The sequence below is a fragment of the Sardina pilchardus genome, chromosome 7 (assembly GCF_963854185.1).
Source record: "Sardina pilchardus chromosome 7, fSarPil1.1, whole genome shotgun sequence".
Lineage (NCBI taxonomy): Eukaryota > Metazoa > Chordata > Actinopteri > Clupeiformes > Clupeidae > Sardina > Sardina pilchardus.
In genome coordinates this window covers 19918631-19936631 of record NC_085000.1, presented here as the reverse complement: position 1 = coordinate 19936631, position 18001 = coordinate 19918631, and the positions used below count along the sequence as shown (strand labels likewise).

At 42.9% G+C, this 18001-nt stretch overlaps 2 protein-coding genes across 5 annotated transcripts in view; one reads left to right on the top strand and one right to left on the bottom strand.

The window, feature by feature from the left end:
* LOC134087549 (cilia- and flagella-associated protein 100-like) overlaps nt 1-5163 on the bottom strand; it is a 13820-nt gene extending 8657 nt beyond the window's left edge. For 2 of the 4 annotated variants that reach the window (XM_062541114.1, XM_062541115.1), the window contains exons 1-3: nt 2083-2514; nt 1387-1493; nt 1-145 (exon numbers count right to left, since the gene is read on the bottom strand). The exon at nt 1-145 is cut by the window's left edge and continues 36 nt beyond it. In XM_062541114.1, coding sequence (XP_062397098.1) covers nt 1-145; nt 1387-1493; nt 2083-2122 — 292 coding nt within the window. In that variant the 5' untranslated portion in view covers nt 2123-2514. Of the gene's footprint in view, nt 146-1386; nt 1494-2082; nt 2515-3632; nt 3950-4635 lie in introns of those variants that run through there. The other 2 variants (XM_062541116.1, XM_062541118.1) reach the window with 2 other exon arrangements.
* klf15 (Kruppel like factor 15) lies at nt 4033-10256 on the top strand. Its single transcript, XM_062541119.1, has 3 exons — nt 4033-4214; nt 5353-6632; nt 10058-10256. The coding sequence occupies exons 2-3, from the start codon at nt 5413-5415 to the stop codon at nt 10224-10226; spliced, it is 1389 nt and encodes a 462-aa protein (XP_062397103.1). The 5' UTR covers nt 4033-4214; nt 5353-5412; the 3' UTR covers nt 10227-10256.
* Nucleotides 10257-18001: the final 7745 nt, after the last annotated feature.

Sequence of the window (18001 nt, the reverse complement as noted above, 5' to 3'; positions counted from 1 at the left end):
TTCTGAAGGAGGTGCTGGCTGTCTTGGAGTCAACTTCATCCTCGCACTTCTTCAGAGCCTGGCGAAATTCCACCCGTTTGTCCTGGATCTTGCCCAGATATGTGCTCTTCTGATGCACCTTGAGCTCCCTCTGCTGCTGCAGCTCCTGTGGGATCATAGAGAACAATGAATAGAATAGAATATACTTTTGTGATCCCGTGAGAGAAATTCGTTTCTCTGCATTTAACCCAATTTAACCGAATTAGTGAACACACACAGCACACACACAGTGAGGTGAATCACACACTAACCCAGAGCAGTGAGCTGCCTGCCCAACCAGCGGCGCTCGGGGAGCAGTGAGGGGTTAGGTGCCTTGCTCAAGGGCACTTCAGCTGTGATGGACTGGTCGGGGATCTAACTGGCAACCCTCCGGTTACAAGCCCGAAGCCCTAACCAGAACACCACGGCTGCCCCAATGTCAGAACTAGATAGAAAGGCATCAGTGAAAAAAGCTGGGTATGGCATGTGCCGTGTGCCGTGTCACCAGACATATTTTATTTTTGTATCTTGTGCCCTGGTGTGTGATCAACCTAGGTTGGTGATTGGCTATGGACAGTGATTGCTGTACAGTGAAGAAACGCCTTTACAGGTCCTAGGTGTAGCCTGCTGCACATGTTGTGGGTGTATCAAGGCAATTTTGCATTGATGCTGCATCCTGCTGTCACAGGCCAACTCAGCTCTTGTAGATCCTGTGCGCTTCTACGGTAGCTACCATACCTGCTAAGTCTGCTGTCAGCACACCTGATGAGTGGAATCAGCTGACTGAATCAACTGACACAGTATTTAAACAGTGATCCGCAAAGCCGTCTCTGCATGCGAAATTATCTTGTTGTCTTGTCTGAACCACAAGCCTTTTCACATTTCTGCTCCTTGCAGTGGATTCATATATCTCATCTAACATGATCACTGTTTGCCATAGTGGTAAACACATCAGACTGTTCCACTGCATTATGAATTCTCTCACTGCACCTCGTGCACGACCTCGGACTGTGTTTTGGATTACGGAATCACTCATCGCTTGGCACATCGGTAAGGACCTCGAACTGTTTCTTGGATTTAATTTTTTACCTGCCTACCCCCTGTAACGACCCCACACTCTTTCTGGAATACAAGTTTGCTGTCTGCTTTGAGGTCCAAATCTGCCCATATGCCCATAGGCTGTGACACATGCATCCTGTTGTAGTATTCAAGCGGATGTTCAAGCACTGGGAAGCCCCCAATAGCACAAGGAATTCCATCTGTATTAGTCAAAGTGGGGTACTACATAGCATAGCCAGTTATCCATAGATCAATTCCGTGTGGTCTGAAATCACCAAGAGTCTACGAAATGAGTGTGTGGACACTCACCTGCTTCTTTTTCCTATTCTGTTTGTTCCTGAGGAGAAAGATGTCTTCTTCAGGGAGTTTGAAGGGGTTTCTCAGTGGCATGATTGAGTCGTTATTTCCAGCACCACCTGCACGAATATCATAGAGAATACATACATGGCTTCAGATGCCCTCATGTGCAGTGGTCACACAGTGTACAGTGTATACATGGATGAAGTGGTGTGTTTGGCACAGCAGCTTTGGAGAACGTTTGGGAGAGAATGTCAGTGATGTATGCCCAGAGAAGACACACACAGACAATGATATAGTCTAATAGCAAGATATGTAAAATGTATTTATCAATGTGTACATTTTCATTCACACATTGATGAATAACTGTCTCTTTTAACTGTTAAGTTAGTGTGGTGATAGCTTGTCATCTGACTGTGGCGACTTTACTAAGCCTCCCATCTTTATATTCATCAGGACAGTGTACTTGGTGCATCAGGACAGGACTTGTATTGGTGTAAAGTAAAGTCAGTTGACCCTAATGTTTTATGTCCTATCCGTTTCCATTATTATTTTAATATAATTGTATTAGTATTATTCGTATTCAGAATCTGTACATTGCACTGTTACTTCCATTCTTTCTTGGACTACAGTAGGCCTAAATGACTTTATATTTGGGTAATTGTATTAAAAACTAAAGCGATATCAAAATATACTATAGCTACTTACTGTCTTCTTCATTGTCAGATGGATTAGCGAACGCTTGCATTTCATACACGATCTTTGATTTAATCTATCCTAGGCATGGCCTGAAAATGTCAGAAGTGTTCGCCTACAGTTTGAAGTTGTTTTGTTTATGAGCACCTGTTAGAGTTTATCAGCAAAACGAGAATGCACATTTACCCTAATATTATCGCGCATAAAATAGGTCAGGTCCTGGATAATCTCTGAAGAATGTTGATTGATGACCTCCTCGTATATTGAGTCATAAATGCGTAATAATAGGCTACGAGTGGCGGGAACGTCATGATTGAACTTCAAACATGCAGTGGGCCTTGCATAGCCGACAGATGGCGATGAAGACACAGTTTCTCTAGCCCTATATTCCCAATATAGAGCGCAAAGTTTCTCAGCAGAAAGAGAAGAGCTACTGTCTGAAATTTTGAATGAAAAGTAGGATAACTTTGCAAGTGTATTTTTCCCATTAAAAGACTCAGTGAAACTTCCATTCATTGTTAGATGCATTAGGCTATTGATGAAGCATTATTTTTTTTTTAACAAAACTAAATCGATTGGAAATAATCGATAGGCCTAGAGACTTCCCATACTAGACAGTCAGTTATGTGGCTCAGAGTTGATTCTTGGGTTATTATGAGAAAACGGCATTATTTAGACTGGTTTAGGCTACACATTGTTTTTATGGTTAGGGTTATGGTTATGGATTTTACCGGACACTTTTTTCCAAAGTGATAATAAAGAAAAAACAATAGTTAAAATGTAACAGTTGGTAAGACTACATTAAGGAAAATGACCATAATAAAAATGATGTCAATGCAATTTCAACCAACAATCAATAATGAGAATAGACAATAGGCCTACAACCCATAACTTTTTTTCCATACAAAATATTGTCATCATAGCCATCAGCCTAATTTATTGCTGAACTCCTTAACGTAACATGTGGATCTCCAAACTCCATTGAATACCATTGAGTCAAAATGGAACAAACACAATCCCAGTGATCTGTTTTTTTGAACTCTGACCAAAACAAGAAGACATATTTGTTGGTAGAAGATGCCCTTGAGCGTAGTGAACGAACATGCACCCTTTGACCTTGTCATGTTTTTAAAGGATTTAACAAACAAGGAGTCAGCCTGCAGATAGGTCAGAGGCATGTGCTGCTGTTGTGCTGGGGAAGGGCACAAACTTCACCAGCAGGTCAGTTCCTTTCCTGTCACACTTTAATCAGTAGGCCCAGGTGGCTAATAGATAATATAGCCGGAGACTGACTGACCTACTCAGTAGGCCATCTCACTGACTTTGCCCATAACTTTGCTGAAGATATTGTCTGCTATGTTGTTGATCGAAGAATGTTGTTACCAAAATGTTTAGAATTGTGTATCACGCATGGTTAGAATCACTTTCTCTGATTTGAAAAGAGTATGCCTAATCTATTTCTTGAAGGTGTCTGTTTTTGTTGCTACCGTTACAAAATGGCATAAATCATTGTGACACTATGATGTATTTGGTCTTGTCTAATAGCTCATCAGCGATGGTACCTGCTGTGAACTGTGAAGGTCTGAATCTGAAGATCCTGTGCTAAAACGGTCACCAAAGTCGATACCAGCTGTCTAGGCAACATATACAGGCTGCTACAACAACATGTGTCTTGGCCATACTGCAAGGACATGTCCTGTTTCTCACGAGGGGAGTGTTTTCCACTATAGGCTATTATAGATAGTTTCGATAGCAAGACTTCGTCATTTTTTGGCTAGTTGTGCCGTGCGCAATTGTGTTGGTGTCGCCTGTTGAACAGCAATTGTTCCATTGACGACAAACAGACGACAGTCTGACAGCCTCTGACCAATCCGACCAATCCCTGAGAGTGCATCAGACGAGCCTTCACAACCTACCCACAGTTTTCTCTGAACTTACTCGGCAGTAATCATGTGACGGTAATGTAGTAGTAGCCAAGTCCACAACAGGCAAAGACCGCATGATCTTCGCTGTGCTCAGTGTTGCTATGTGAAGCTTGACGGAAGGTCACACACACTCGTCGACTTGTACAGAATTTGAGAAGACGCAGTTGGTGAAAGCATAGGGTTGGATTGTAGATAGGATACCAGACTTTAACTTGCAAGGTAAGTTTGATTCATTTTGTTATGTAAATGTTAGATTTATATTGCATGTGCTAAGTCTGGGGAGGCGTTTGTTTACTACAGATCACAATGGTGGGCATATCTGGGTGTAATGAATTTGGGGAACAATTTAGTGCATTTCGATTTTCCTCCAGTTGGCATGATGAAATTTTGCAACAACTCGTTGTCTTTGCCTGTTTGCATTGTGCTTGCTGCTCATTTCTTCCGAAAGCGCTGTAACGTGTTTCCAAGTTATTCAAGTTATAACAACGCGCAAATGTTCAAGATTTTTGCAACGGATAAAAGTTATCATGACTTAGGATAAAGCTAGCTCTTGCACCTTGCCTGATTAATACGTCTGTTAGTTTTGCACTGTCTGTCGTCAAATAATTTGAGTATATTTGTTATAAAAAAAATATCTCACAGTTATCCTCATCAACGCTGTTCTGTTGACATTGTCCTTTGAAGGTTGGGTTATTCTCGGTTAATTGTCAACGCCGCAATTGTGGATTTGGGCACCCGAAGCTCTCCGTTCATAGGCTGATTCCGTGGACTGTGTTAGTCTGGGATTGTTTATTAGTTAAGATCACATTGGGTTTAACGATTGTAACGACTGTTACAGTTAAGGTCTTTGACACATTACAAGGATCAGTTTATGAAGTGTGCATCAGAAAACCTCATACAAGTTGCCATCAGGGAAATGATTAGATCCAAAGTAGAATAAATATTTAGTTTACTTTCCCTGCCATTTATATGTTATTATTGTATAAAGATTTAAGTTATTCATTTTGAATGGTCAAGCAAGCCCACTCAGGTTGTACATTTTCCATTCTGTATCGAGACTGTAATTTCAATAGAGCTTTGTTACATACAAAATGTTCTCTCATACCCCTTGTGCCTGACAAACTACAGAAGTTGGTTAGGGTTTCAGTTTCCAATGATGAGATCCACATTTATGTGTGTGTGTGTGTGTGTGTGTGTGTGTGTGTGTGTGTGTGTGTGTGTGTGTGGGTGTGGGTGGGTGTGTGTGTGTGGGTGTGTGTGTGGGTGTGTGTGCGCGTGCGTCTGTGTCTGTGTATCTGTGTTAGTGTGTGTTTTGCATGTGGTATTGACAGTAATGTATTGTTTATTCTTGTTGTAGGAAAAAGGACTGTTGAAGAAGCATCCCAAACTGCTGGGCTTTAGTGGGAGGGAGCAAGGAATGGTGGATCACTTGCTTTCCAGAGAAGAGACCTCCCTTCCTTTCTCTCGTTCCCCACCAGGCTACAGCCACTTAGCTATGGTTACAGACGAGGGCGTCTATCACATGCTGCCCTCGCCGTTCTCCGAGGACGACCTGAGCGACACCTCCAGCCCTCGCTCCTGCTCCAGCCCCGAGTCCCAGGCGCTGGGCTCCAGCTACGGCAGCAGAAGCGGCAGCAGCAGCTCCAGCTCCGGCGGCGAGAGCAGCCAGGACGGGCTCCTGGACTTCCTGCTCACGCAGGCCTCTCAGAACCTCCTGAGCAGAACCTCCTCTTCCGCCGGCGGCGGCACCCCCAGCACGGTGCCGCCCCTCCTGCCCATGGGGCTCGCCTGGGAGTCATCGCGGCGGGAGCGGACGACGACGGCCAAAGAGGAGACCTTCGACTTCCCGGTGTTCCCGGCCGATCTGGAGGACCATGCCCGGCTGCTGTTCCAGCCGACGCTGGAGGAGATCGAGGAGTTCCTGGAGGAGAACATGGAGGTGGTGGCTCTCAAGCAGGAGGCCGGCGACGGGACGTTGCTCGAGGGTATAGAGCACCTCCTTGGCTGTGAGGCTTTTGCACAGAACTCAGACCAAACTGTCCCCGCCAGCGGCGATGTGATCATCGTTGACGCTAACGGTGAGAACGCAGAGCTCACGACGGGTTCCTCCGCGAGCGCCGTGTCGGGTGTTAAAAAGGACGACGCCTCCGGCAAGTCCGCAGCGACGGACGGGACAAGCGTGCCGGTCATTCTACAAATACAGCCCATCCAGATCAAACAGGAGCAGAGCCAGAACGGAGCTCCGACATCACACCCCACGGCGTCAGCCTCGGACATCAAAATTGCCCAACTCCTGGTCAACATCCAGGGTCAGACTTTCGCCCTGGTTCCTCAGGTGCCGCCGCCAGCTAATCGCAACAGCGCCTCCTCAAAGTTTGTCCGCATCGCCCCGGTTCCCATCGCAGCGAAGCCCATGGGGCTGGCAGAGGGAGGCATGGCTGGTTCCCAGGGCACGGGCCTCCTAGTCGGGGGCCAGAAGTTCCAGAAGAGCTCTGTGGCAGACCTCATCAAAATGCACAAATGCACCTTCCCAGGCTGTGCCAAGATGTACACCAAAAGCAGCCACCTGAAGGCACACCTCCGGAGGCACACTGGAGAGAAGCCTTTCGCCTGCACCTGGCCAGGATGTGGTTGGAGGTGAGAGAGAGAGAGAGAGAGAGAGTGAGAGAGATTGAGTGAGTGAGTGAGTGAGTGAGTGAGTGAGTGAGTGAGTGAGTGAGTGAGTGAGTGAGTGAGTGTGAGTGAGTGAGTGAGTGAGTGAGTGAGTGAGTGAGTGAGTGAGTGAGTGAGTGAGTGAGAGAGTGAGAGTGAGTGAGTATGTGAGTGAGTGAATGAGAGTGAGAGAGTGAGTGAGTGAGAGCGAGAGGGAGAGAGACATTTGTGATTTGACAATATTCTTCATTGGATCTTTTAATTCCGAAAGATTTCATTCGAAATACAGTACAGTATTACATCTGATCTCCCATTCTCCCTTTCAACATAAAGACATGAGATTAGGGTATCTCTTCCTCTGCACATCATCCTCTAACTAAGTTATGGAGTGCCATCGGCTCTGGACAACACTCTCTGACCAGAGTCCACTTTTGACTACACATTGATACATCATTATAAGTAACAGATTGCACCGGGTTTTTACATACAGGTAAAAGATCAGGTTCATTTTTCTTGTCACATTTTCCCTATCTCCATTTCCCCCCTCTCTCTCACAAACCTCTAGATTAGATAAAGCCTTTGAAGTGAGGAAAGACTTTGCTCCCTCAGTCATTTGGTGTGTTTGCTCTCTCTGTCTGTACTTGGCTGCACGTTCTGTTAAAACACAGCCCAAACTGAAGTCAAGTTCACACACTTCGAAAATGTGCTGATGCTACAAACACTTTAAATGAAGTGAGTTGAAGCATGACATTTCATGTGATGTCAGTGGCCACTGTCAACCGTGTCAACCACACGTAAACTAGTCTAAAGGTTTTTGAATGGTTTATTGAATGAAACAATGGAGCTTATACATACTGTAGCTATACAGCGTTATATTAAAAACATGTCTTTGTTTGTGTACATAGAACCACAGACATCAGGCAGACATATGCAGTTGTGATAACTGAACAGCTAAGATACAGCTATGACTTGTATTATGGAGGATAACTGTGAAGACTAAGGTGTTGTGTGAAGGTGGCATGAGTGTTGTGGTAGCTGTTGGTATCTGTCTAGGTGTCCCAGGTCAGAGAGACTCACATAGTGCATTCGTGCCCTCACCCTATCACCTCTTGCCAGCGTTGGACTGCCACTCATAGGCACTCTGGGCACCATTCATTGCCTTTATCAGTGACCTAGGGTAGCCTCTCTGCAGGGAGAGCTGCACTGCCTCGGGACAGTATGCAGCCTTCAAAGTTGGTATCCGCGGCCTCCTCTACGTGGTCAGGAAATGGAAGTGAGGGAGAAGAAGAATGCCTCTTTGGCCGTCTGTAATTTGGCTGTCTCGTAGTTCTATGAGCATGTTTCACATTCCTCTGGTTCCCCACGAACAGCAAAAGAGGCCAAAGTGACATCCAAATGGACAGGAGCAAGCACACTTCATACTTTCTAAGTACACATGTGTAGATGTCACGACTTTTAAAGTATGTTTTCATGAACTGTAGTTTCATTTTTTTCTGCATTGGTCAGTGATAAGACTAGTGAAGTTTATTTACCTCAGAGAATAGTGGAGTTTTAAACACGAATTTAGTTGGGCTGGACATGTGAATTGGTGCTCATTGCTGAAAACACTTTAATTAAATCTTTTCTTCTTTGTTTTCCCCTCTATTGTTTACCTTGTATGTGGTTGACTTAGAAATAATGACTCTTGAAAAACTGTCAAATTGGCCTCTGTCACTGTTGAGGTCTGAGATTAATTACAAAGCAATTACAGCTTGTATAATTGTAGATGATTGCTTGATGGTGATGTTAAAAGCTGTGTTGGAATTCAGTCTCATGCGTTTGGCTGTATGAAAAAATGAATGATTTGCGTGTGCTTGTGTGTGTGTGTGTGTGTGTGTGTGTGTGTGTGTGTGTGTGTGTGTGTGTGTGTGTGTGTGTGTGTGTGCGTGCGTGCGTGCGTGCGTGCGTGTGTGTGTGTTGCCACTGATGCTATCATATGTACATGTGTGCTGGAGAGGGCAATGAGTTGAAGCTACAGCTGGAGCTCAACAAGCTACAAAAGAGCTCAGTGTGAGAGCTTTGATGGCTAGGAGTAAAGAAGTACCCAGCAGTGGGGTCACTCCACCCATGCCCAAGGGCCTCCTCTAACACGCTCCACATCTTCAGCTAGCTAGCACATTAAAGAGAGCCATTCGTTCCAGGGCTTGGGAACTTACCTTGGTGGAAATATAGGGGGGTTTTTTGCACTTTAAGTTGCCAAATAGGTAGATAGTCTTCCTTAAAGGAAAGCCACTGATAAAGTCATTGGCTGCGTTTCCCAGATTCGTTAAGAAGCTCTTAAGTGCTAAGAACTTATTAGGAGCGCTCTAAGAACGTTTTAGGAACGCTCCTTAACGAATCTGGGAAAAGTGGCCATTATCAGTGCGAGGTCTGATGAGGGCATTGATCACATTGATAACGAGTCTTTTTGTATGGTGCTGTGGGATGAAGTAATCTCTTCAACCTTTCTTTACACTCACTGGGGAAATGAACCTCTATGACATGCCAAGTGCTTGATTGCTATGTAATTGTTACTGATATCTCTTGTGGTCTCTTGGAGAGGCCCAAGATTCTATTCTAAGGCCACAACATTCTATTCTTAATGAGTCTGCAGTAAAGTCCATGCTCATTATTTACCTCCAAATCTGGGAAGAAAGAGAACATATTTGAGAGGTGTGCAACAGTGGTGAGTTATGGCAGCATTGGACCTGTTGTCGTTGTGCTCCTTATCAAATAAAATGTATGCAAATCTTAGGTTTGGGGAAAAGAAAGCAGCAAATGCAGTACTGCTGTTTGGATAAGTGCAGAGAGAAACCTGGACTTAAACGTGTGAATGAGTAAATCAGAGTCCAGAGCAGGGGAGGATTAACTCCTAACTGGACTGTCAGCCAAACAGCAAGCGGCCAGAACGTGTGCAACCTCAGCGATGTGACAGGGACTTAATTTATGGTACACATGTGCTGTTTCAAATACGGGTTGGGCAAAAAGCTGTGAGCTGGTGACATTTGCCAGGATAGCGCACATGGTGTACTCTCTCTGGCAGCACATATGTAAAATACATAGGAACATATGCCTTAGTTACAAGCAATAATATGACTGGAATCTTTTCCATGGAGATACCTGATGCATGGCGATTCTTTTCTAATTCACAAAGACATGTATTTGTATTCAGTTAGAATACATTTTTAAAGTTAAGTTGGAAATCATGTAAACTATGTGGTTGTTTATGCTAACAAACCATCCTCACTCTCAAATATGCTCCTGGTTGTGTTGGAGCAGGGGAGATTACAACTTGTCAAGTGCACTTGGAACCGCATTTGATGTGGCATGAGATTTGGAAGCAGGTCGCCTGGCTGATTCTTGTTTTTTTTTCTCTCTCTCTCTCTCGCTAGGTTCTCAAGGTCGGACGAGCTCTCGCGACACCGACGCTCGCACTCAGGAGTCAAGCCATACCAGTGTTCCGTCTGCGAGAAGAAGTTTGCCCGCAGCGATCACCTGTCCAAACACATCAAAGTCCATCGCTTTCCACGAAGCAGCAGGACAGTGCGCTCTGCAAACTGACCCCAGACAACCCCCTCGGCTTGGACTGGGGCCCAGGGGGGGGAGGGGGAGGGGGAGGGGGGGGGAGGGGAGAGAACAAGAGAGAGTGTAGAGAGTTGAAAGGAGAGAGGAGAGGCAAAGATGGGAAAAGAAAAAAAGGAACAAGGGCTGTGAAAAAGCTTGTGTGTGAGATTGGAAGACAGAATGGGTCAAACAGGATGAGAGAGTTTGAAAAAGTGAATGGGAAGACTGAATATGTGTGATAGAAGATAGTGAGTGAGTGTGTGTGTGTGTGTGTGTGTGTGTGTGTGTGTGTGTGTGTGTGTGTGTGTGTGTGTGTGTGTGTGTGTGTGTGTGTGTGTGTGAGAGAGAGAGAGAGAGAGAGATTGTGTTGATGAGGTGATCCAGGAAGAGTTTAAATGTGGTACTGTGATAATTTATTGAATGAGGAAATGACTGAAGGGAAAGATTTCAAACATGAAAGAAAAAAATCTGTTACTTGATATCATATTAAGATGTCCCAAGTTTCATTTAGACTGTATTTTTGTAGGTTTTTTTTACTCTTTTTTTCTATTCCAAATTTTAGACAGAAAATAAATATCATAATTTAATTTTCAAAGTACTTTAATGTTTTATTGTTGATGTACCTGCCTATAACTCAAGCATCAACATTCCTTATCCTACTCTATGATAATGTCTCTCTTTGCCAACGTAGTTGTGCCATTTAGATCCTCAAAACCAAAAATGTAGGTTCATTTGAACTACTGATCACTGATCACTGTCAGGATCGTGCCATGATAAGCTATCGGCAAATGAGGGAGATCCTTTGCCTTGTGTTTTGTTGAGGGATAACTGTGATTTGCTTGAGGCCCAATTAGGTCTATGGGTCAGTTCATGACTACCGTTCATGCCCTTAAAGGATATACGCACATTTGTACTTATTCTACAGTACCTGACATTTGGATTTCTATCCCATTCATGAAGGATTCTGAACTATCGTACATTGTTTTGGCCTAAACACCTGATTGAGTACATTTCTGTCTATATTTTTTTTCTGTATATGATTGTCATTGTTTCTTGAGGACTCACCTTGGAATATCACAAATGCTATACATATGCTGGACTAAGTATATAATGTATGTCCAAATTGGGGGCCAATGAAACTGTTATGGCACTAAAGTTTTAAATATGGCCACTTCTTAAGTGAAGTACATAGCAAGTGATGTTAAGTAATTATTTTGATTCCATGGACAGACTCACCCCTGCAATAAGCCCTAACTGGATTACTATTATTATTATTTTGTACTTTTTCTTTTTCTGGAATACTTGTTGACACAGCAGCTACAAATATGAAAAAAAGAAGATCTCCTCTATGTCACACACAAACAACTGCCTCAGCTCAGGGCTACAGAAGCTACTGGAAGCCCTACAACCTTTTTCGAAGGACTGGCAGTTGTCCTGTACTGCCTGATGTGTCGTTGCACATTTGTTTCACATTAACTGAAGGCATATGGTGCTAAACTCCCCTGGACTGCCTTGATGTCACCCCATACCATCCCCCATCTCTGTCTGTAGATGTGAACTGTAGAGCAGATTACACCTGGCCTTGCCCAACATGAGGAAAGTGAAGTCTGGTGCACACCTGGCTAACGGATAAATGACTGCAATATTGGAAAATGTAGTTTGGCTATGAAGGTTGAGCAGCAGATAAGAATTACACAGTCGCACCAATGGAGTTCATCACGTGTTGAAGTGTCCTAAAATGTATGATGTCAAGGCCCTCTGTAGAAATATCAACCTTGTGTGTTTTTATCAAATATACAACGCAAACTGTAAGATGTTGGTTGTAACAGAGGGAAAACTGTTTAGACAGAAACCTGATCAAACTGATCTCCCTGCACAATCCCTGTGGTTATACAAGCCTGCCTGTTTCTCAAGGTGGCAAGACTAGTACTTCTAGTACTAAGACTGGCCAGACTGACTTTTTCTAAAATCCCCTCAGATGTGTAAGATGATAAACAGCTTTTTGCAAACTTCTTTCTGAGGAGCTGTGGCCTTAAAGTAAGCTGTTTCCGTAAGCTGATCCACATCCTGGCTTTCATTGTCACTGATTTTTATGATTTTAGACATTTGTGAACACGGGATGTTTCCTTTCTTCGTTTTCTTTTCACCTTTTGTTCTTGTTTTGCACCAGGGCAAGGTAATACAGGCATGAGATTGAGTGATTTAGAGTGAGGTGTGAGCTACAGTATGCACAGTCAGCGACACATTCCTTTCGATCCATTTGAAACTCTTGTACTAGCAGGTGCTAGCCGGCTAGCTGGCTGGTTGCCACCACTGAATGTATGTAAATGTGAGGAATGATGTGTACCATGGCTATGTCACAGGAGAAGAGATATTCCTCTCATATTGTATCTTAATCTGCAGCAGTGTAAATTGTGAGAAATGTAAAAAGTGTACATAATTCAGTATATAAATATATTTTCCCCTTGGTCTTCTTAAGATACATTTACAAATAAATGTAAAAGTTCTATATGATTGTCTTGTTCATTGTTCTGCCTTTAATAAGTTGGCAAATAATATCAATTAGTAAACAAAACATGAGTTACTGATGCATTTAAATGCTTGAATAGACACTTTTTCAACAATTTAAAATATCACCATATGCCATATGCAAATTGCCTTTATAAACGGTATGTAACAAATGAATATCATATGGTTATGAATATAACCTCAATTTTCTGAAGGAGAACACAAAATGTTAACGCATGGAAAGTCATTCACGGATGAAGTCATCTATCTGAACCAATTTCCAACCACCCGTCTGTGAGATTTGTCCATAGGTCATTGCTTTTATATATTTGCATTGCTAAGAACCAGTCCTCATTTACATTCGGGAACTTACCTGCTTTACTGCTGCCCTCTTCTTCAAGTCACTTTGACAGGAATAAGGTTATACATATTCTGACAGAAGAGAATGAACAAGTATGCATATGTTATGAAATAATGGATCTGTAACACAAAAACATATAGTAATGTGCTGCTCTTACTTATCAATTAGTCATATTATTGGCAGTGTATCGTAATACATTGTGGAGATTGCAGGGTCTGTAGGGTCTTCAGTCTTTTAACTGTCGCTCTCCCTCTAGCTCTCTCTCTCCCCTCTTCTTCCATACACTATTTTGCCAAAAGTATTTGCTCACCTTGAGTCACATATGAACTTCAGTCACATCCTATTCTTAATCCATAAGGTTTATGGTCCACCCATTGCAGCTATAGCAGCTTCAACCTGGGAAGACTTAACACAAGGTTGAGGTGTGTTCATGGGATTTTTTGATCACTCTTTAAGAGGCGTATTTCTGAGGTCACACACTGATGTTGGACGAGGAGACTGGGTCTCTGTATCCACTCTAATTCATCCCAAAGGTGTTCTATTGGGTTGAGGCAGGGTTCTGTGCAGGCCAGTCAAGTTCATCCACACCAAACTCATGTCATCCATGTCTTTATGGACCTTGCTTTGTGCGCTGGACTGGTGCATAGTCATGTTGGAACAGGCAGTGGCCATCCCCAAACCTCCCACAAAGTTGGGAGCATGGAATTGTCCAAAACCTCTTGGTTAATGCTTAAGCATTTAGAGTTCCTTTCACTGGAACTAAGCTTGGGGATAGCCCCTTCTTGTGAAGAAGTGTGTTGAAACATCAGCCGAATGTGCACCACAATAAAAAGAAGTTTAACCCTTTCATGCGCAACGTCCACATGCGTGGACAGCAACTTTAACTCTGTTTTCTACTTATGTATCATGTTGATATACACCAATCCACTTCAGGGCAGTTTTAGTAGGTCCTTGGCAATATATTAACAATATGTATCATCTTATATTTGGAATATTGACTGCTTGATGACATCATCAATTCAACATGAGTGACAGTAATGGCCATATGCTGAATGCTCCAGGCATATCTGTAAAAAGCTAGTACTCAAGAAGGCAAAATCATGTAAAAAAAAATATTATGCTGTACAGGAGAGTGTGTTGAACAACTCTATGTTTTCAGAAATTAAATCGGATGTAAAATAGAGTGTGTAGACCCTAAAAAGCAACTGTCCACGTATGTGGACGTTGCGCAACAGAGGAGTTAAATGGCCAAAAATTAGATTTTGTAACTAGGACTTTTTTTTTTTTTTTTTTTTTTCAAATATGATTTTAATTGCTTTAAATTACAAAGAAACAAACATTTGGTAAACATATTTATAAATAATTACCTAATTACATGTGGTAATGCCAAGGTGGTATGGTAATATGGGGGTAGTAGAGGGTTGGGTGGGTAGTAGAGGGGTGGGTATGAGAGTACTAGAGGTGTGGGTGGATTAGTAGTAGAGGGGTGGGTAGTATGGATGTAGTAGAGGGGTGGTTGGGTAGTGGTGGTAGTAGAGGTGGGTAATATGGGGGTAGTAGAGGGGTGGGTGAGGGTCGGTGAGCAATAATGGGGGTAGTAGAGGGGTTGGGCGGGTAGTATGGAGGTAGTAGAGAGGTGGGTGGGTAGTATGGGGGTAGTAGAGGGCTGGGTGGGTAGTATGGAGGAAGTAGAGGGCCATAGTTTCCACATTTTCTGTCATTACATTTTATCCCTTTTTACCCCTTTGTTGCGCACTGTCCACATACGTGGACAATAACATAACTTCTATATAAAAGCATATTTTTTAAAAATTCCAACTGATTTCCAATATTGGGCTCATATAGAGTAATAAAATCAATACTAAAAAAATCTAGACACTTTTTTTCATAATGCGTGCATGAAAGGGTTAAAAGTTCTCTGAGTGTACCGATCATCCCTGGGTCTAGTCTCTTCAAAGTAGCCCAGCCAGCTTCTATATGAACTGCAATGAATTAAACAGCTGCATTTCACTTACACACCCAGTCCCAGTCTCTCTTGCCATGTGTTGCCTGATATTTTGCTGAGTCATTCTTCATGAAGCACACGCGAGAGAGCTCCACCATGCTATGCTGTTACATGATGCAGTAGTGTTTATAGCTAACACTTGAGATTTAGAATGTTCCCCTTGCAACCCCCCGCCCTCTGTGGCAGGCCTTGAGATGACAGTGACGCGAATTACAGGACGCAAGAGACAATTAAGGCCATGTGCTTGTAACCCCTGTGGTGTACGACAGTACTCGGGGAAAGAATTATGGGGGATATAATATTACTTTGACGTTATCATAAAATAAAGACTGCTGACCTTGCAATAAGCACGGAAGATCATTTCGACTGCTTACCAGTATAGACCTGACACATCAGATGTTACTTATAATGCACAAATTCCCAAATACAGAATGATTAGTGAAGCATATTTTATATTTCTTTTCTTTTTTTTATGTTAAAATGTTTTTTAATGTGTCACAGGAAATAGTGTGTGATTTCACAGGAAATCACACACTATTCTAAGCTACCATCATATTCAACGATTTCAACACTTGTAACTTGACAGCACAACAAATACAGGTACAAGACAGTGAATTGTGTTGTGATTTTGAGAAACTTTGCTGCTAACCAACGAACCAACCAGCCATTCGCAATTTGCAGTTGTCAATGTCTAAACCGAAACGGAGAGAAGTCCAGTGAGTGAACATGAGTCTCCTCGTGGGCAGGTATGTGGAGCATGTTGTATGCGCTCATGATCTGTCTCAGTTTAGCTCCTCATGGCACGGCGAAGCCAAAAGGTTACAAGAGTAAAAGATCCTAATGAATAAATCAGCCCTCGTGTCACCCTTGCTCCGCAAAGTCAAGCAGAGCCGTGATTAACGAGAGGCTCAACTGTCAAATGCCCTGCTCCACAACCTCAGTGGAGCGGCATTAAGCAGGGCTTTGTACCTGGGCTCTATAAAGGGACCTCAAATAACTTTGTGTGGTCTCGTTTCAGCACTAAGACAATGTTCCAAGGTGGCAGGCCTATAGATGACATGATTCTGGAGGTTTGGCCGTCACCTGCTTATGCCAGACTGCATCTCAGATTGCCCATCAGCAATGTCTTCAGAAGCTAGTGGTCATAATTACTCTTCTACAGATACTGTGTGCATATAGCACATAGATGTCAGGGATTCTCAATGGGTATATATTAAACTCTTTTGCGAGGTGTCCAGATAAAAATTCTTGAAGCAATCACCTCTGGTCCCCTGCAGTTAGCCCGCATGCTGTGCGTGTGCTATGTGCCTTTGATCTTGAACCTGCTACTGCATACTAGAGAGAGAATAAAACACCTGAGACTCGTGTCCAGAGTGCCTATCCTATACTACAGCACATACCTGGAGTTTTTTTACTGCCACAGCTAAATGTGTGTTTTGAAAGATCTATTTTAAAACTTGGTCAACTTGGTAAACGTCCTTGTTTGACACCTTGTCTATCTTTTTTTTTTTTTTTTCTCTCATTTCAGGAACAGAAATATAAAGGACTTTTGTTCTTGCATGCATTTCTTGCACGAATTTCTCATAACTTTGAACCCGGAACCTTTTTTAAGTTGGATTATATTATACCCAAACAAGGAGTAACAAGGAATACAAGTATGTACAGACCAGGCATAATACAGGTGTTGTAGCATTCTTTTTAAGGAGCACCTGGTAACAAAGACACATTTGTGTTCCATAAATAGAATCTGCCCTGTATGTGGTTGAAAGGGCATATTGTTTATTATGGCAGCATATCAATAAACTGGATTAAAAGAGCCATTCCGGTATGTATCTGCAGCGGATAACTGAAAGTTCAGGTCAAGTGCAACAGTAACAGCAATAAACACAGACATAATGCAAATTATGGGGGGGGGGGGGGGGGGGGGGCATGTTAAAGTTTGATTTATTTCATTTAGCTCTGTTTCCCAGGTGTTGCTGATATTCAACTAATGCATCCAAAACTCTGCTACTCTTACTGAACTTCGTCCAGAGAAATGCTGTTCACAACAAGAAAGCACTGGTGCCAGCTTAGAAACATCCACCATTAATAACAGGCTAGTAAGGCCTGGTAAAGCAGTAAGGTTTTTATTGTCCAAGCGTTTTCAAGCTGGTTCAACATTAGGGTTGGGTACCTATCACAGTTGAACCGATATTGGTACCGGTGCCGGTTCCTGAGGTTCGGTGTCGGTATTCAACGGTACTTTTTCCGATACCGTACCCTTCCCTTACCCTTACCTACCCTTACTGGATCTGTAACACCTTGTTTGTAACAACTACAACATTTTATTAAAACTTTCAAAAAGTTTTTAGCACAATACAAACAATTTAATCAGACTCAATCAAACTCAAACATAGAAAAAAAGAATTAGTCCATTAGAGTTATGTGATGATAAAGCTATTTTAGGCCATGTTCCTGAAAAAGGCAATCCTTCCGATTTTTTTGCGTTTAATTTAACAGTAGCCTAGATCAGTGGTTCCCAAACTTTTCCCCCCACGGACCACCTTCTACAGTAGTACACACGCTTGAACACCCCAGGGTAGCCACACCGGGCACTGACACCTCCAACACACATCACCCTGACCTGGACGAACTGCTGAAATGACTTACACAGGGCCACCAGAGTCACCCTACACACACGCACACATACTGTAATATATACACACACACACACACACACACACACACACACACACTGTAGTATATACACAGACACACACACACACACACACACACACACACACACAAACACTCTTCAACACACACACTGCAACTCACACAAACACTCTAATATATGTACACACATGCACATGCAATGATGAGAGAGAGAGAGGTACATGGAAATCTTACTCATCTTTT

Coding starts and splice junctions, on each gene's coding strand:
- klf15 (XM_062541119.1), top strand. CDS start 5,413: ATGGTGGATCACTTGCTTTCCAGAGAAGAGACCTCCCTTCCTTTCTCT. Junction 6,633..10,057: donor TGGCCAGGATGTGGTTGGAG/GTGAGAGAGAGA, acceptor CTCTCTCGCTAG/GTTCTCAAGGTCGGACGAGC.